Raw genomic sequence first — 18,467 nt, forward strand, 5'->3', positions numbered from 1 at the left:
TCCCGCTTTTGTGCTTACGCCATGTTATAGTGTGAGTTCTACGCATGGCGTTATACATGAGGCCCCTGGTGTTCTGGCCAAAGAGTTCAATTGTTGCCTTGTTAGACCATCTTTTTCCTCATACTGTCAGTCATTTAAATGCTCTTTAGCAGACTAACAGCAGGCTGTTATATGCCTTCTACTCACAAGTGGCTTGATCTCACCATTCTACCATAAATGCGTGATTGATGAAGCACTGCTGAGATGATCCTCCCGACAGTTTCTCCTATCACAGCAGAGGACGTCTGAAGGGTTCTGTGTCACCTGCCTGACCAAGACCATTCTTGCCCAGATACTCAATTTGGCTGGTTGGCCAACTCCACAAAGAGTTCAGGTGGTTCCAGACTTCTTCCATTTCACAATTACTGAAGACTCTGTCCACCTGGAAACACTCCAAGCTTTAGAAATGGTTTTATCCTTTTGCCCTGATCTATGCCTCATCACAATTCTATCACAGAGGTCTACTGAGAGTTCCTTGGACTTCATGGCTTGGTTTTTGTCCTGACATTCACTGAAAATTATGGGACCTTACCTACAACAGTGTGTGCTTAATAAATGATGCCCAATCAATTCAGTTTGCCACAGGGGGAATCCAACACATTCTAGCCACATCTCAGGGAGAATAAAGCAAACAGGATGCATTGAATTAAAATTTGGAGTTCTTTAACAACATTACTTGTATAAATTAAAGATTTCAATTTTTATTTCTAATACATTTGCAAACCTGAAAATAAGTTTTTACTGAGTGTACATCGATGGACAGAAATGGCAAATGTATCCATCTAAAATTAAATTTTAAATCTATGATACAATAAAATGTGCAGAAAGTAAAGGCGTCTAAATACATTCTGAATCCACTGTGTCTGAATTCACAATCAATTTACTTAAGTACGGATATTGGTATTTTCCTGGGCACTTAACCCAATACGTTTTCTTAAGGACATATGCATCTAATGGCCCTTTCCAGGCTGATCATGGCTCATCATTTCACCTTATTCACCTTGGGACTGCTACAATTCATCTACTGCCAATTTTCTACATAAGGAGATGAAACTCTTTCAATGTCCATCTCTAATATGAGAGAACCTTGTTGAAAAAATTGTTCAATTTTCTATTACCAAAAACCTGGATGGTGTTTTATTGTGAAAAGCATAGCCCTGGCTTACTACTGTCCATTATTCCTTCATGTAGCTTAACACTTTCATTTCCAGTTCAAGTGTACTGTCTTGTGTAAAATGAGATTCTTACAACTACTAATATTAAATGCAGCAGAACAAAAATTAGATGTATAAGAAACACACATTAGTTCCACACATGCAGTTATCAGTATGAATTGCTGTTGAGTAGTCTTATGGCTTGAAGATAAAAACACTCCCTGAATCTGACGGAGCACATACTAATGGTTCGCTACTCTTTGTCAGAATACAGGAGGGAGAAAGGTAACTGTTTACAGTCAGGTTCCATCACCCATCACAAATGTTCATTTCCTATACCTGCTAATTATTTGTTTCAGTCATATGAATTAGTTTATTTCATTTCGCCATCATCTGGAAAACCTTTCAATTCTTTTTAAGTGTCTCAAAATTACTTTTTACATTACAACATCTACAAGCTACACACTAACATCTAGGCATTTCTATACTCAGTGCAGTTTCTAGAGATATGAATATGTACTTTGAACCAAGTTGTCACCAACTTCTCTGATATCTCTCTCGAGATATGACTACCAGTGCAAATTTCATTGTACTCTGTAACGGTCGACCGGAATATGTGTTATGTACCTGTAAGTTTGTACCTTTTCCCATATCTGTTTTAGTGGTACGCCTTTATGTGCAAGGCCAGCCCTTGATACAGAGGGAGGGGAGCTCCTGGCTTGGAGGGCCAACAGACTGTACGGGGAGGAGCTATCCGTTTGTAAATAGGTGGCGGGAAAAAAGAAGAGGAGCAAGGAGAGAGGAGGAGGAAGCCATAACAGGAAAAGGCACAAGGGAAAGGATTAACACTATTGGATATCGTCAGGTGAACCCGGGTTCATTGAAAGCCAAATTATTTTTTCTTTCGAGAGGAAGGCATACGGGAGAGGACTTGACGGGCCAGCACTAGGAACTGTTAATCAAATACATTTCCCGGAATAAGATATATGGTCGGCGCCTCATTTCCCCACACTAGACGGAGCTCAACGCTACGGTTCAGATAAGACTTTAAAAAAACTATGAATTCATTGTTCTTTTTTTTGTGTTTTCCATCTGCTAAAATCCTTATTAGTAATGTATGTTTTCTAGGGTTTGTGTTGTGATTTGTGCGGGGAGGGGGAGCGCTGCAGCGTGATATTATACATATAAGGTTTTCTGTTGTTGTTGTTGTCCCTGTAATAATGTGTATTGTCTATCAATAATCATTTCAACTTTATCCTGCTCTTGCTGGTGTGTCTCTATAATTTGAAGTGGTGTAGTAGAAAGTAATGTTGGTCACTCGTGCCCCGGATTATTTAATTATTATAATCGTGCCGGATCTGAGAGCGGTACAGATTTAAAGACCTGTAGTGTGCTAATAAACAGTTGTAACTTACTGCTTTATTCTTCACTCATGTTGTAAACAAGAAATGTGTGTCCAATATGTAATGTGTACAGTCCTACAGAGATCCTGGCAAATAACCATGCTGGAAAGTTATTTTGATAATACTTATGACCTTCAAATTCTGTTAGTGGTCAAATTACAGATAATGAATATCAGGAACAGAAAAGCCACTTAGTGTTCTCATCCTGTCCTGTCTTCATCTCTGTATCTGTAAACTGTACTCACTGCAATTCTTTCTCTTTCTTTCTCTTTCTTCCTTCCTTCCTTCCTTGACACAATTCTAATGAATCTGAAGCATTAGAATTCATTTTAATTTTTTTTTCTGCACCAAGGGCACATATTCACTCCTGTAAATCTAAGTGGTTGTCATTTATAACAGCCGTGGAAACTCATTATCATTACTGAGATTTATTTATTAAGTACAAATTTTTATGGATTTTTAGTGGGGTTTGCAGAATATATTAGTCGTAATAGTATTTTTATCCCAGTCAGGTTATAAAACTTTTATGATCAAAAATAATGGATCTGGTTACATCCATAAAACTGAAATCAATACTTCTAGCTCTGACGACCTTATGGTCTGAACCCCGTGTGCATTTGTATTTTTTTCTTTCCAATTTCCTAAATCACCTTCAAGTAAATTACAGAGTCCTATCCTCATTCTAGCCATAATGAGTTGCAAACATCAAGTCATTTTTAGTATAAGATGGATTCTTATATGTTCATCAAACATCATTTTCAATAAAAAAGCATTATGACCTTGTTGAATAATAATTAAGTCTGTTTTGTTTCAAAATCTATCAGAAATAGGCTCTTTGAAGTAATCCAGGTTAAATCCACTTCCCAGGTATTGTACACACAGTAGACATGTTAATTATTCCAGGGTTCCTATAACGGGGAAGCTGTCTTTAATTTCCACTTCTTCTCTGGTACTGTCTGAATTTCATTTTCATCTTTGACTTGCATGGGCTAAATGTTAAACTTAAAAATATATCAGTAATTACTGAGGCTAGTAAGACTTCTGGCACACAGGTGAGCCTCTGCATTTTAAAACAAACTGTAAATTGTGACTGCATTCAAAACCATTTTCTTGCTTATGATGCATGAGTAAATCATATTCTTTTATTTACATAAAGAGGCCATTAACAAGGGGGAGTGCAATGTCAGCAGAATAAAGAATGTCACCTGGCCCCATTTGACTTAGTCTTTAGGTTGCTTGTTCAACTGTCCACCTCTACAGTTATTCAAGGTGGTTTTTAAAGTCTTTTTTTTTACTTTTTATTGCCTACTTCTTTTACACTGCAGTATTGATTTCATATGAACTTTAATTTCTAAAATGAAACGTACTACTTGTTTCCTAGATCCAGTGCCAACAAAACTAGTAAAAAGCGCAACACATGTTCTTGTAGCACCTATTCTTAGCATTATCAATAGTTCATTACTGCATGGCAGAGTACCTGATATACTAAAAGTCTCGGTCATCAATCCACTGCTTAAAAAGTCAGACCAAGGCTGACATATACTTAATAATTATAGATCCATTTCAAATTTACCCTTTCTATCTAAAATACTTGAAAAAGTAGTCACCAATCAACTTCATTCTCACCTTACACATCACAAGCACAGTATTTGACACCATTGACCATTCTAGCTTACTACACTAGCTGGAAGCTGACATTGCGCATATAGGCAATGTCCTTGCCTGGTTTAGTTCTAATTTATCAGATCAATTCCAGTATGTACAGAAATGTGCTGACAGTACTCAGTCATTATACACAGAAGTGAGATATGGTGTCCCGCATGGTTCATTACTGGGGCCTTTACTGTTTTCACTTTACATATTTCCACTGGGATCTCTCATTAGGAAACATAACATTAATTTTCACTCATATGTAGATGACACCCAGTTACACCTTTCAATCAGACCAAATCACATTTCTCAGATGTTGTCGTTAATTAGATGTATTAGTGAGTTAAAGCAGTGGATATTGAAGGGAATAATGCTGATCACAGTGATATTTTGTCATTATTTAACTCAGTTGGAATCACCACTAGTTTTACTGAAATAGCCAGTAATCTAGGATTTATCTTTGACACTAGCATGTCTTTTAAATCACATATTACAAAGCCATCCAAAACATGTTTTTTTCCATCTTAAAAATGTTGCAAAATAAAGGTGTTTTCTAAATAAGTAGGATATTGAGAAATTAATTCATGCATTTATTTCTAATACGGCTGACTACTGCAATGCAGTATTCACTGGATGTTCAAATTGTTCTTTATACAGCCTCCAGTTAATACAAAATGCTGCTGCAAGTATTGTTTGAAGAACAAGAAAATACGAACACATAACTCCAGTTCTTAAATCCTAACACTGACTCCCACTTAAGTTTAGGGCAGATTTTAAAATCCTCCTTTTAACATATAAAGCCTTAAATGGCCAAGGTTCGGCTTACTTATCTGAACTTATCATGACTTACAAACCAGAGTGCACAGTAAGATCTCAAGATGCCGGTCTGGTTATGGTTCCAAGGATTAATAAAATAACAGTGGGAGGTCGAGCTTTTAGTTACAGGGCCCCTAAACTGTGAAATGGTCAACCTGCTACTATAAGAGATGCCCCTTCAATCTCAGCTTTTCAAGACTCACAACTTCACTTTAAAATACACAGACTAGAGCTGCTGATTAACTGTGAATACTCATCTCTGTGGTTAGTCATTAGTGCTATAACATAAGTAATATGAAATTTTATAAACTGTTACTAACACTCTCCTATTCAGTTTCTCTTCTCTGTACTCACATGTTGCACTTGGTGCCACTGTTCTACTGTGAAGTTGTTTGCTTGCTTATGGAAGTCATCTCTGATAAAGGAGCACTGGAACCCAGTGGTGTAGCTAGGGGCGGGCAGAGGGGGTGGTCCACCCTGGGTGGCACATTTTTGGGGGCGGCATTATTGGCCAAAAGGCTCAGAACACTTCACGTGTAAGCAGCAGGGTTTGGAAAAATATCACTCATGAATGATCCACAAATGCTTCAAAAATCATTTTCAGACTGTCCTTCTGTGACGGCACCAGACACAGCAGTTGAAATTTGTGAGGCAAAAACAAAAATAAACAGAAAGATTACACCGATAATAATTTCAAGGAAGATAAACAACTAATTCACAATGTATAATTTCATTTCATTAACAATCTGAATGCGTTCTTGCTCATCCCCACCTATCGCTTGTACACCACACCAGTTCTGGTTTTCACAGCGTAATTATATTAAACTAATAATCAGAACACGGCTTATCAGTGCGTGTGTACTTTATTCTTGATAAGTTGATGCTTATAAATAATTATACGTGAAAAAATATTGCTGTTTCTCTATATATAAATACAGTAAATATATGCAAAATGTATCTTAATTTTTCTCCATAAGTCATTTTAATTTTCTATTTAAATAGGTTAACATATTCAGATACATTGGAGGGCAGCAAATTGAAGCCCCGCCCCGCCCCGCCCCGCCCCGAGTGGCGCAAACTCGAGCTACGCCACTGCTGGAACCATTGGATAGAAGGGTCCTTTCATCAATCTGACCGGCCCAGCACTGAATCAGCTGTGGAATGGCCATTATGGAGAAAGGTGGCTTTTTGGCTGTGGTCTCCAAGACTCTGAACAACTCTGTATCCTCATATGGCACAGTTCTGTATTTAGTGAGTGACATAATCTATTCTTGCATTTTGCCTTGTAATTCTCTCCAAATTGCCTTTGCCAAGATTTCTTCCATTTTTCTTCCTTATAATGTGTGAACCACAATGGGCACTCCTGCCACCCCAACCAGACACAGACAAGCAGAGAAACGAGTTCCAGGGCACAGCACACGTTTTATTTACAGGTGAGGAAACTCCTTTCCCTCGTTCTCCACAGCAGCATTGTACAAAGCACCAAGCAAACACCAAGTATTCCTCCTTTTCTTCTTTCCGCCTCCACTGGCAAGCTTTGTCCCTCTTCCTCCCAACTCTGGCTCTCCGAATGGAGTGAGGCGGCTCCTTTTATGTTACACCTGGGAGTGCTCCAGATGGCTCATCAGAATTAACTGGAATTATTCCCAGGTGTGATAGAAACTCTGCCATTTCTGCAGCTCCCCCTAGCGACCCACACAGAACCCAACAGGGCTTTGGGAATCCGTGGTGTCACAAGCACCCAGGGGGCCTGCCCTCTGGGGTCCTGGGGAAGGTAGTGTCTTCATGGATGTTCTCTGTACCCCAGCCAGGCAATGGCCGTGGCCGCCTGCCACAAAGGGTATTTTTTTTCTTGCTTTTTTAGGGAGTCAAGGCTGGGGGGAATGTCAAAAAACAGGGTCTGTTAATGCCCATTGTGGCACTCTTTATGTGATTTTTGGGCTCTACAAGCAATAAACTGTTGTTGTTGTTAATGTGAAGTTTTTTACTATTGTTTTACAGGTTGGAATTTTTTGTTAACCTGAATCCTGATATAAATATAATTGACAAGTATAAGAAACAGTGGCTTGCATCTTAATTTTAGGGCTGCATGGTAGCTAGTGCTTACCACTGTTGCTGCACAGCTCTATGGGAAAGACCAACCTCTTCAATTATTAAAGGAACTTTTTAAACTTTAGAGTATCTTTATTGTCCTTTTAACATCCTGTACTGGAGTGATTTCCACACTTGTAGGGAGACCTCAGCACCTCAGGTAAATTACCCTTTAATTTCCGGCCATCCCTGTTAAAAGAACCACAGATTATCATCCAGAGAGAAGCTGGCAAGTTTAAAAGGATCAGGTCAGCTTCTGAAGATCTCAAGACAGACATCAATAACTTATGCCATATCATATTATTCTTTCATTTGTGACAGCACAATATATCACCGTCTCGGTATGCTGAAAGAGTTTTAGACTAGAATACTTTTGACATGCATATTTTCGTTATTTTTATGACTTAGCCAAAATAAATGGGTATTTTAAATGAGTATTGGTTTATTGGAAGGCTTTCCTAAGGCTTTTCTTCAGACTGCTATGATCTACATTTGGAGAGTTGTGGACTCTCCTCTATCAATCTACACACTGTGATGAGGCCGGCATTTACAACCCATCATCCCTATGGCATGTACTCCAAAACACTGTGTAGAGGCAGTTACGTCTCTGGCAGTCCTTTAGGAGATACAACTGTTTCAAAGGTGGAATTTTCACTTTAGTGGTATATTCATGGACTGCTGAGGTCACAAATGACTTGACATGAATAAAACCAAAAACAAAATAAACAACACTTCTATGCATATCGAACAGGTATGGGTTAAACATACTCACTCCTGTGCTATCGTTTCCAACACTGGTACAGCCAGCCAAGCAAGGGTTGAAATATGTGATGCCATCTGATCCACAGACTGGTGCATATTCATGGATTTTGCAGCCACAGTTGACGTTGCAACTACCAGTTAAATTCCTGTGAGCCATGGAGAGGGTCGGCCTACAATGCAATGGACAAAGAGAATATTCAACACAGACAGACAATAGGAGAGTGCCTGTGAAAGAGAAAGTCAGGCAGGCAGATACGTGGCAAAGAATGGAAGCAAGATTCCAACCAGCCATCTTTATGAGGTGTTTCATGGAGCAGATCACTTGACATAAAAATGAGAAATTAACTGCTAAGCAAATGCATTTTATATTTCAAATCAGTTGCTGAAATGAAGATAACTACCTTTTTTCACAGTAGCGGTTGCATTGTCATGTGTAGAGTGTACAGTGAAATTCTCACAAGCTTGCGAAAACAACATGGAACACATCACCATGATAAACCAGAATGTTTTAAAATCCATAACTGCATGTTATTTACACATATCAACTATATGATATATATTCATTTTACACTAGAAAACTATATATTAGACTGTGACATATGTATTGTTACAGAGCACCCCTGGAACAAAATGTCCAAAAGAAAGGTTTTAACATAAAATAAGATAAGGAGGAGTGTAAGTAGGAGAAACACAAAAATTCTAAAAATTTTAAATTGTAAGAATTAGTGGCTTGCATCTTCATTCTAGGCCTGCACGGTGGCACAGTGGTCAACACTACACACTGTTACACAGCTCAATAGGCCAAGACTTTTGAATCCCTGACGAGTCACTGTGTTGAGTTTGCACGGCTCTCTGAGCACTTCAGGTTCTACTCTGTCCAAAAGGAGAAACATGGCAGTGAGTTTCTGAACTGTCTGTGTATTGTATCTGTTCATTTTCATCACTCAAGGCTGTCGTAAAGCCTCTGTAAATACAATCCAACTTGATCATCATGTAAAACTCAAATATTCCACCCTTTTACTTTCATAGCCTCCTTCTGTTAGCTAGCAGTGACCCTGCGAGTTCTGAATGAGATTTCAATCTGTCATTTTGGAATGCTCACAAACACTAGAGAACCAGAAAGCAGTCACATGAACTCTAAGACCCTATAATGCTTTTTACTACAAGGTCACATAGCTTCTTTTAAGCCTTTCGTTTATTATTTAAAGTTCAGATGTCTCACTAAACGTGCCAATATCCCATATAGCAGCAACCTGATGATGCTGCACTCTACAAAACATCTGTACAATGTGACTAACAATGGTCATCATAGCCATAAACAAGATGGTGGCACCCACAAGAAACAGTGCAGAAAATGACTGGAAAACACAGGAAAGTAGTAAACAAAATGGTGCAAGTGATGACATCAGCAAAGAGAAGGAAAATGATTTAAATACAAAAATAATCATTTTAAATAAATTGTTATGTAACTACGGTCAGCCCCCCAGCGACTAATCAAACCAGGGACTAATTACTGTAACAAAGAAGTTCTGTACATCTTGACAACTAATATAAATATTCACATTTTTACAGTAAGGAAAAAAACATAAAAAGAAATGCACTACTCTTTCATAAAATATTATAGACAAAACACTAGTTGCTCATTATTAGCAATGTACACATGTATGTATAGTTAGTGAAACTGTAATTGATTCTCAAAACAAACACATTTGAAGCAAAAAACTCATAAAAAAAAGTGATGGTTTTGACAAGATATCAAAGTGCTGCTGCTACTGGTCTAAAATTCTCAGGGCATTTTGATCCATTCAGTAACTGTGACTGTTTGTAGATAAGGGTGATACCCAAAAGTATGCAGAAAGGCAGACAGACCAGACCCCTGTCCTCACAGACTGATGCCAACTTAGTGCTGAGAGATAACGCCATTCACTAGAGAATCTCACTTCTGATGTAGTGACACCAGCAGCTTGACACATCTTTTGATGCTAAATCTCCAAGGCAGTAATTATCTCAAGCTAAGTCAGTTGTAAATAAATGAAAACACAACTTCATCTAAAGTGTGAAAAGAATTATTTAATCATAGAGCAGGAATAAATTAAAAACAAGTTTCTAGAAGGCTGCAATGGTGGTGTATAATTTTGAGGATATTTTTTTCCCCCGTGGTCGATATCCAGTCATCACATCTGCATTTTCCTTTAATCAATGATTTCCCTCACTGTTTTGTTTCAGAAATTGAGTAAATGTTTGAACAAAACACATCACTTGAATTGTTTTGTTTGAATAGAACACATTAATCTGCTCCTCACCCTCCACCCACCATTGCTTCTCATACAGGGCAAATGCACAATGTTTGGTTGAATGTGCCAGAGGACAGCATTCACCATCAACAGGAGTCCACACAACAGTGACAGCCACCTAGGATCCTAGCAGCCTGCACCCAGAGTTTTGATGTAGAGCAAAAAAAAAATCCCTTCTTTTCTTTTGCAATTATTTATAATTCAATTATCTCCTGGTTAATGTGCTGATCTCTCAGATTAAGTGACATGTTAAAACAATAGACTTTCCAATGATATATGCGGATGAATAAATATCTCTCAAGGAAGTTTTAATTAAGAGAATTCACACTGTATTTGTGTAAAGTAACTAAGTGACACCAGTTATTCTGTGATCCACCATAATACTCGATGGAATTATAGTACAATTCAAATGCTCTCAAAGCAAAACGGGGAAAGAAATAAAAATTAAAAGGCTGTGATGACTAAATATGACAATCTGTGTGACTTGGTGAAAGGGCACACTTGAATTTAGAGTGACTCGTGTTAGCAATCACAAGAAGTAATATCAGGTTTTTTGTAACTCTTAAATCTTTTAGCATTCATCTGTCATCTGAAGTGAAGAGTCCTGGTTTGAGATGCACAGTAGCATATCATATGTTTTGCTCCGAGTTTCATTCTGAACCATTAAAGTTCTGTGCTGTTCAGTAAACAAATGGAGAGTGGCTCAGTGGAAAGGAGACGTGCTGTAGATGTAAACTTAGCCACTATGCGTGGTACCTGGTCGCCTACTATAACTGTTTACTTCAGCACTGAAATATGGAATGGCTACAGGGTGCAAGCGTGGCTCTACAATATCTACTTCACTGTCATTTACATTTGGTGCCTATCCCAGAAGCCTTGGGATAAAGGTGGAAACCATTCATTTTAGCATTTAGTATTTATGTAGGGGATCTGGTGCTGTTCACCACAGTTTCATGAACCAGGGTTCAAGTCTCCCATTGACCACTCAGGTTTCGTTCCTTATCTCATGTTGGGTTAACTGGTGTCTGTACACTTTCTTGGTTGGCGTGTAGATAGGTGTGATCACCAGTGTACCCAATGATAACCTGAAGTCTCATTGAACAGGCCTGACCACATCATATTCTTATCTACAAGGCTGTTATTGACAGCAGCAGTTCTCGGCTCTCGTGTTGCCCAAGCAGAAGTACTTACTGTACATGTGTGTGTGTGTTAGGTGGATTCTTGTTTTTTTATAATGTTAGTTGTTTTCTTGAGCTTCTGTAGCCAAGCATTTTACTACAATTTGCACTGTGTTTATAATTGTATGCGACCAATAAAATTTGATTTGATTTGATAACTAATTCCAACTTTGGATTGGCCTTGAATCCTCATTGGCTACCTTTCATGTTTCTGCTTCCATTGATTCATAAACCTTTGTTCAATTAGGAAAGGTAGAAATTAAGATGCAATACCACCATAAATAAAAACTGGATGCTAAGTTGGGATGTTGCACTATAACTCATTTTTTGAAAGCTTATCCATCCATCCATCCATTTTCCAACCCGCTGAATCCGAACACAGGGTCACAGGGGTCTGCTGGAGCCAATCCCAGCCAACACAGGGCACAAGGCAGGAACCAATCCTGGGCAGGGTGCCAACCCACCGCAGGACACACACAAACACCAAGCACACACTAGGGCCAATTTAGAATCACCAGTCCACCTAACCTGCATGTCTTTGGACTGTGGGAGGAAACCGGAGCGCCCGGAGGAAACCCATGCAGACACGGGGAGAACATGCAAACTCCACGCAGGGTGGACCCAGGAAACGAACCCGGGTCTCCTAACTGCGAGGCAGCAGCGCTACCGCTGCGCCACCGTGCCGCCCATTGAAAGCTTATGTACATTGTAATAACAATTTTCATAAGATATTACTGCAAAGAGTTTACATTTCAGACAAAAGTCGTATCTTTACACAGAGTCAATGGCACATAGATGAAAAATAGTGAAGAAAATCCACCCATTCATGCATTTTCAAACCTTCATAAGATAATGTAGGGCTGTAGGTGCTACAGTCCATAATGGCAGCATTGGGAAGCATTGTAGGAGTCAATTAACCTAACATGGAACAAGCTAAACTGGTGTACCCCGAAAAACAAGCAGAACATGCAAACTCCACAGGGAAAGCAAACCTGGGCCTCTGGACCTGAAGTAGCAGCTCTAATGACTACATCAATACGCTGCCATAGCAAAGAATATCTCCCTGAAAGAAAGCTGCAAGATTGAATCATTGAAACAAAAATTAAACATTTAATAGAAAGGAGAGGGAAGCTGAATTAAAGAGATCTTACCCTGTCGTGTATGGTATGTTGATGCCACCAAGATTAATACTTTCACAGCCAACAATGAAGAGGGTAGAAAAACACAGCAAAGATACACCACTGCAGATCATAGCCAGCTTAGCAGATTCTCTGGCTCCAAGTTTCAGTTTTTTGATAATGTACCCTCCAAGAACAATGCCAACCCCAGCACTGGGTACTATAATGAGCCCTGGAAGAAAGGAAGATCAGTAAAGGAACTATTGAAGTGTTAACGGTCCTATAACAAAAAGACAGTTTACTGAGCTGTTGGAGTGAGAAATCAGCATTGAAATGGCTGCAGACAATGTCATGATCACCCGATAAAGAAAAGATGTCCAATTCTGAAGACTACACTACTTTAGTTTTTTTGTATATTTTAAGTTGTATTGAGCATCAGGGTCAAAGTATTAGAAATACAGTACAATTTAACCAATACATTGTTTCAAATATTAACATTTAAAATTAAAATACATTCGAATCATAATCAATAATTAATAATGCTCCCCTATGCAGTACAAAAGAGAAGGTTAATTATGACTGTCACATAATTTTAAACATAAAAAGTGAAACTGATCACATCCAGAGGCCAGCAGGTTGGTTAATGAACTCTCACCAGAGAAGTTTGGTAGTTTTCAAGTTGAAGTCACTTCTTCACAATCATGAAGCATATTATTTTTCCAAATGAAATTGTGTTAAAAAATGAAGCATTTTTTTCATAAATTAATAAAAAGCCAAGTCTGTTCTTGTGTTTGAGGTTCTTCAGGTTCGGAGTCCAAATGTAAAAACAAAATTCAAAAAACTTACCGAATATGTTTATTTATTAAGCCAAGAACATTATTAAGTTTTGGTTTATGTCGTGAGATTGAACACATATTGTAAACAGAGTGCCCAGTTAGTTTTAGGAAGAGAGAAAAAAAAAGCAACATGTTTTTGCTAGAATCAGCCATTTTGAAAGGAGACGGGCCATGCACTTCAACAAATTGCTTGTCTCCCAATGTGGCGACCTTTCAGCCCCAAGGCTGGCATATCCATCTCACCCCAAACACTTCTTTCTTGCTGCTGTTATAACTGACATTACTGAATGTTGTTGTCCAGGAGTTAACTGCCATCTCTGTCTTATAGACAGCTAGACAATAATCACTGAAAAAATGACACACATAATTCATGATTCCGGTTTTTAACAACATTATGTGTCATGAAGAAGAGCCAGCTTCCCTTTTAAAAATTCTGAATTGTACAAAAATGTTTTGCCTTTTATTTTCTTCCTAAAACTACATGGCTATGCTGTTTTACAATATGTTTGCCATCTCAAGATTCAAAGCAATACTCAATAACACTTTTGGCTTAAACAAAATGGCTGTGTTCAATACGTTTTTGGGCTTTTATTTTTACATTTTGAACCCAACCCTTCAGCTCTGTTTTAAAATGTAAAAACAGGCTAGGTATGTCTTAAAATGTATTCTTCACTTTAGAACACAGTTTCAGGTAGCAAATTGAAATTTACTCTTATTGACTTATACTAAACTTATCCTTTATGGAAAAACAGATTTATTTTGTATAATTAGACGATATGTGACATCCTCTTTGAGTTTTGAGGGCGAATTAGGATCCTTTCAGGTGATTCCATCCATCCATCCATTTTCCAACCCGCTGAATCTGAACACAGGGTCAAGGGGGTCTGCTGGAGCCAATCCCAGCCAACACAGGGCACAATGCAGGAACCAATCCCGGGCAGGGTGCCAACTCAGGTGATTCAAATACATTAATAAGCAAACAAAGTCGTACAGTAGATTAGAGTACATTTTTGATAGCATAATCTTATACAACTGTAGTTACTTCAGATAATACTATTAAGGGCCAATTCAACACTCACTGACAAATGAGCAAATATCTTCCCCCCAAAATGGTCAAAAAAAAACTCAAAAAAAAAAAAAAAATAATATGCCAAATCAAGGAAGTTGTTTGATGACACAGTTCATGGTTAGGGTTAGGGTTATCTTAATTGATTTCAGTCATGATAGATTATGCAATGTCCACGTTTATGTTGTGCACTGCACAGTTTGAAAAAAAGTGAATGTTGTTGAATTCTATTCCTAACCTAAGATATTGCAAAGATTTGTCATCATTGCCTAAGCACAGACACCTTGAAAATAGCTGATAGACTCTGGAAATACTACCAATACATTCCTCATTACATTTCCATTTAAGCATAGATAGTGATAAGAGGTAAGGGAAGTCGGGTAACATTCTTTAAAATGTGTTTCTGACTTGTACATTGAAAAAGTAGAGTGTCACTGGAAGTATACATTTGAAAAGTATTTATTCAAAGAATGACAACACAAAGTCAAAAAAGAGGTATATAAAGATACAGAAACCTAATGAGTTCCATATATGAAACATTCTATAGATTAAAGAAGGCTAAAATATATGGTCATCCTGCACTGGAGCAGCAGAAAAAGTATTTTCACCTGTTTTTCCAATTAACCTAGAGATCCATTTCATAATATGACTGGTAATGATGAATCTGGATTTGTGATGAAGAGTGATGTTCCCCTTTATCTCTCTGACTGCTCCCATAATTCAAGGTTCAATAACAATTATAACGTGCATTAAACTTGTCTGTCCATCCATCCATCCATCTGTCTATCCATTTTCCTAACCCGCATATCCAGGACAGAGTTGTGGAGAAGCTGGAACCTATCCCAGCAGTCACTGGGCACAAGGCAGGAACGAATCAGAATGGGGCACCAGCCTATTACAGGGGAAACACACACACACACACGCACACACACACACGCACGCACACACACATAGGCCAATTTAACAGCACAAATTCACCTATACTGCAGGTCTTTGGACTGTGGGAGGAAACCAAAGTGCTCAGAGGAAACCCATTCCGATATAGGGAGAGTATTGTGACTTGTGATGTTCAATATTTGTTTCTGATTGGTAATTTTAATTCTAACTGCATTGCTAATCTCTGCAATTGTATTCCAAAGTTAGTTTTTATGAATCTGTTGGACAAAAATCTCATTAGCCTTTTCTCCATGCTCAAAATAGGAATGCTGTGAATTTATAATTAGTTGCTATGTTTTCCTTGTGACCAAAATATTAAAGTCTATTTGTATAGTCAACAGAAAAAAAAAAATAAGAACAATAAAGAAAAATAATAAAAAAGAAACAGCAATCTATGACAGTTACTTATTCCTTAGAGTTACTTAGCTATAAAGCATCTATCTATATTACTAAACCACAGTTAATTTATGCATGGTGGACGCACCGAGGCGCATGCGCACTGCGGCCTTGGCGTCTGGCCCAGAGTCCAGAGTCAAACGCAGCGGCTTCCCAAAACGCGGTGGCTTCCCAGAGTCAGTAGGTGGCGCCCAAACAACACAACCTGTACAGTCAAACGCAGCAGCTTCCCAAAACGCGGCTGATTCCCAGAGTCAGTAGGTGGCGCCCAAACAACACCACCTGTAAACTAGACTTGCTCTAATAAACACAATGAACGAGCGCTTTTGACACAGCACAGGCAAAGGAGGCACGTATCCAAATGGAGGGAGCTCAATGATTAGCGATACAAACACGACCCCGTATGGATACAAACAATGAACGAAGACGCCCACACAAAGAAACCGCTTTAGTTCAAATAGGGTTATTGAATTAAATGGAAACTTTACCATGCCTACGACCTGTGAACTAAACCTGAAGTAAAGCGTGCACGGCAGGTTGTACAGCCGCCCAGACGCGACTGCCCACACCACCGCATATACCCTCCATGATATTTCATCACGCAGCGGCTTCCCACTGGAGTGCATATTGCGCCGTGGCGCACGTCCCAGAGTCAAACGCAGCAGCTTCCTAGAGTCAGTAGGTGGCGCCCAAACAACACAACCTGTTCACTACACTTGATCTAATCCACTGTGCCAGTAATATAGATCACATAACGGTCACAGACTCAAACCCAGCGGCTTCCCCGACTCAGTGGCTAGCACACGAACACCACAACCTGTAAACTAAACTTGCTGTGCTCTACTCTGCCAGCAGTCGGTGTCAGCAAAGGCGACAGAATCACGTCTCCACAAAACGAAACCGCTTTAGTACAGATATGCTTATTTAATTAAATGACATTTCCCCAGACGCACCAACCCTCCATGATATGTCATCCATCCAAATATCGGACGAAACAGAAACTGATTGCCATTCTTGGATTTCCGATTCGCTAGCGAATTGCGGGCTTACTTGTTTTACTCTGTTACACATGCACGCTTGGAGATCTTCTGAGCGGCCCAGGTAAGCCAAGTGATACCACCGCAGGGCAGAAGGGGTTGCTACCGCTAACTGTGTCTCTGGTTTCCTCTACAGCATAGACCTGTCACTGGGAGATGACATCAAGCCACACCCCCTTCCAGGACTGGGATGCTATAAATAGGGCACACTAGTGAGCCGGAGACAGAGATCTCACCTCAGAGTTATTGTAGAGAATGTGTAAGGAGAACAAATTTGTTTGCTTTGAGTCCTACGGGAAGCTGTTTATTTAGAAAACATTTATTACTAAACAGTAAGTTAGCACCAGAAAGTTTTACAAAGCCCTTTGCTTCATAATTCATAAACATTTAAATTAGGTCACTTGAACTGTTTTCATAAGACAGAAAGAAGACAGCACAGAAAACAGAAAAATGAAGGAAATATTATTATTATTGCTTAATTTAGTGATGTTAAACAGATGAATGACAGAGTAGTATAAAAATGCAGTATTAAGTATTGAGTATTAACAGCACTTTCATTATAAAGCATGTACAGTCCAAGGAATTTATATTAGTCATAACCTGAACATTTCAAGGATTTATGTTCCTATTTCTCATGGTTCATGTACGACAGAATATTAAATTGGTGTTCTTTTTAGCATATTAATTCATATTCTCTATTCGATCTGTTCCAGCTCAAGGTCATCCCCATTCAGGTTTTTAAAACTGTAGGACTGAACCTTTTTAAGTTTTTCTCCACCTTCTCTCCTCTGAGTTGAATGCTGAATGTGTATAATATATGTGTCCTTCAATACCATTCTTCAGCTTAGCTGGAAAAATAACAACATACTGTATATCTGCATCAAAAAGTCACTAACTGCAACATATGTAGTAAATGTATACAGTATATCTAACTTTTTACAAAACAAATTACTACGTTTTTTCTGAAATGGAGCAAAACATTTTAGTTTTCCAAAGGTTTATAAAATGTAACAATAAAATTCTTGGTGAACTATTTTGCTTTTTTAATTTGCAGTTTTTTGTGATTTTAGTAAAAATTCCTATACAACTTTGATGGGATTTCCACATCCTAAACCCTCTGGAATTCCTACATGTCTAAAATATTACTTTTCACTGTGGCCTCTAAAACAGTTAATTTATTCCAAAGAGTTGTGCATTTGCTTTCTAGGGCAGTCTGCCTGTCGTAAACTGTATTGGCCATTTGTTTCAGCTTCTCAATGTGGGACGTCGACGTATGCTTTACGTTGTCAGGTTTTTCACCAAGCATATTCAATTCGCTGTCCTTTTATCCTAACACACACTTGTAAAAATTACCTATGCATTCCTGCTTAGTATCATTTGAACCCTCTGTTATTACTTCATTCATTTCTTTCATCTCCTTCTTCTGCAATTATCAGCTTCATTAAAATGGGAGGCATTTTCTGTACATCGTTTCACACAATACTCTGGCAGTGTTTCATAGCCAGACGATGTCTGCATATGGCTTACAGATTTACGTGACAAATGACCACCTGTTTTTCTTTTACGAGCTGCATGTGAAGAATTGTCACTGCCGGTCTCACTTTCCTTGATTTTGGCTGGCCTAAGAGCTCCACCACTTGTGGGTATGGAATGTGTTGGTCAGGTTTACTTCACAACTACAGAGCATGGCA

At 38.6% G+C, this 18,467-nt stretch overlaps 1 protein-coding gene across 2 annotated transcripts in view; it reads right to left on the reverse strand.

Annotated features, from left to right (window-relative positions):
• The window catches only part of LOC114653348 (solute carrier organic anion transporter family member 5A1), a 223,801-nt gene that overhangs the window by 28,776 nt on the left and 176,558 nt on the right, over positions 1–18,467 (reverse strand). For both annotated transcript variants that reach the window (XM_051928724.1, XM_028803606.2), the window contains 2 exons: positions 12,539–12,737; positions 7,926–8,085 (listed from right to left, as the gene is read on the reverse strand). In XM_051928724.1, the coding sequence (XP_051784684.1) occupies positions 7,926–8,085; positions 12,539–12,737 (359 nt within the window). The remainder of the gene's footprint in view (positions 1–7,925; positions 8,086–12,538; positions 12,738–18,467) is intronic.

Source organism: Erpetoichthys calabaricus, chromosome 6 (genome assembly GCF_900747795.2).
Source record: "Erpetoichthys calabaricus chromosome 6, fErpCal1.3, whole genome shotgun sequence".
Taxonomy (NCBI): domain Eukaryota; kingdom Metazoa; phylum Chordata; class Cladistia; order Polypteriformes; family Polypteridae; genus Erpetoichthys; species Erpetoichthys calabaricus.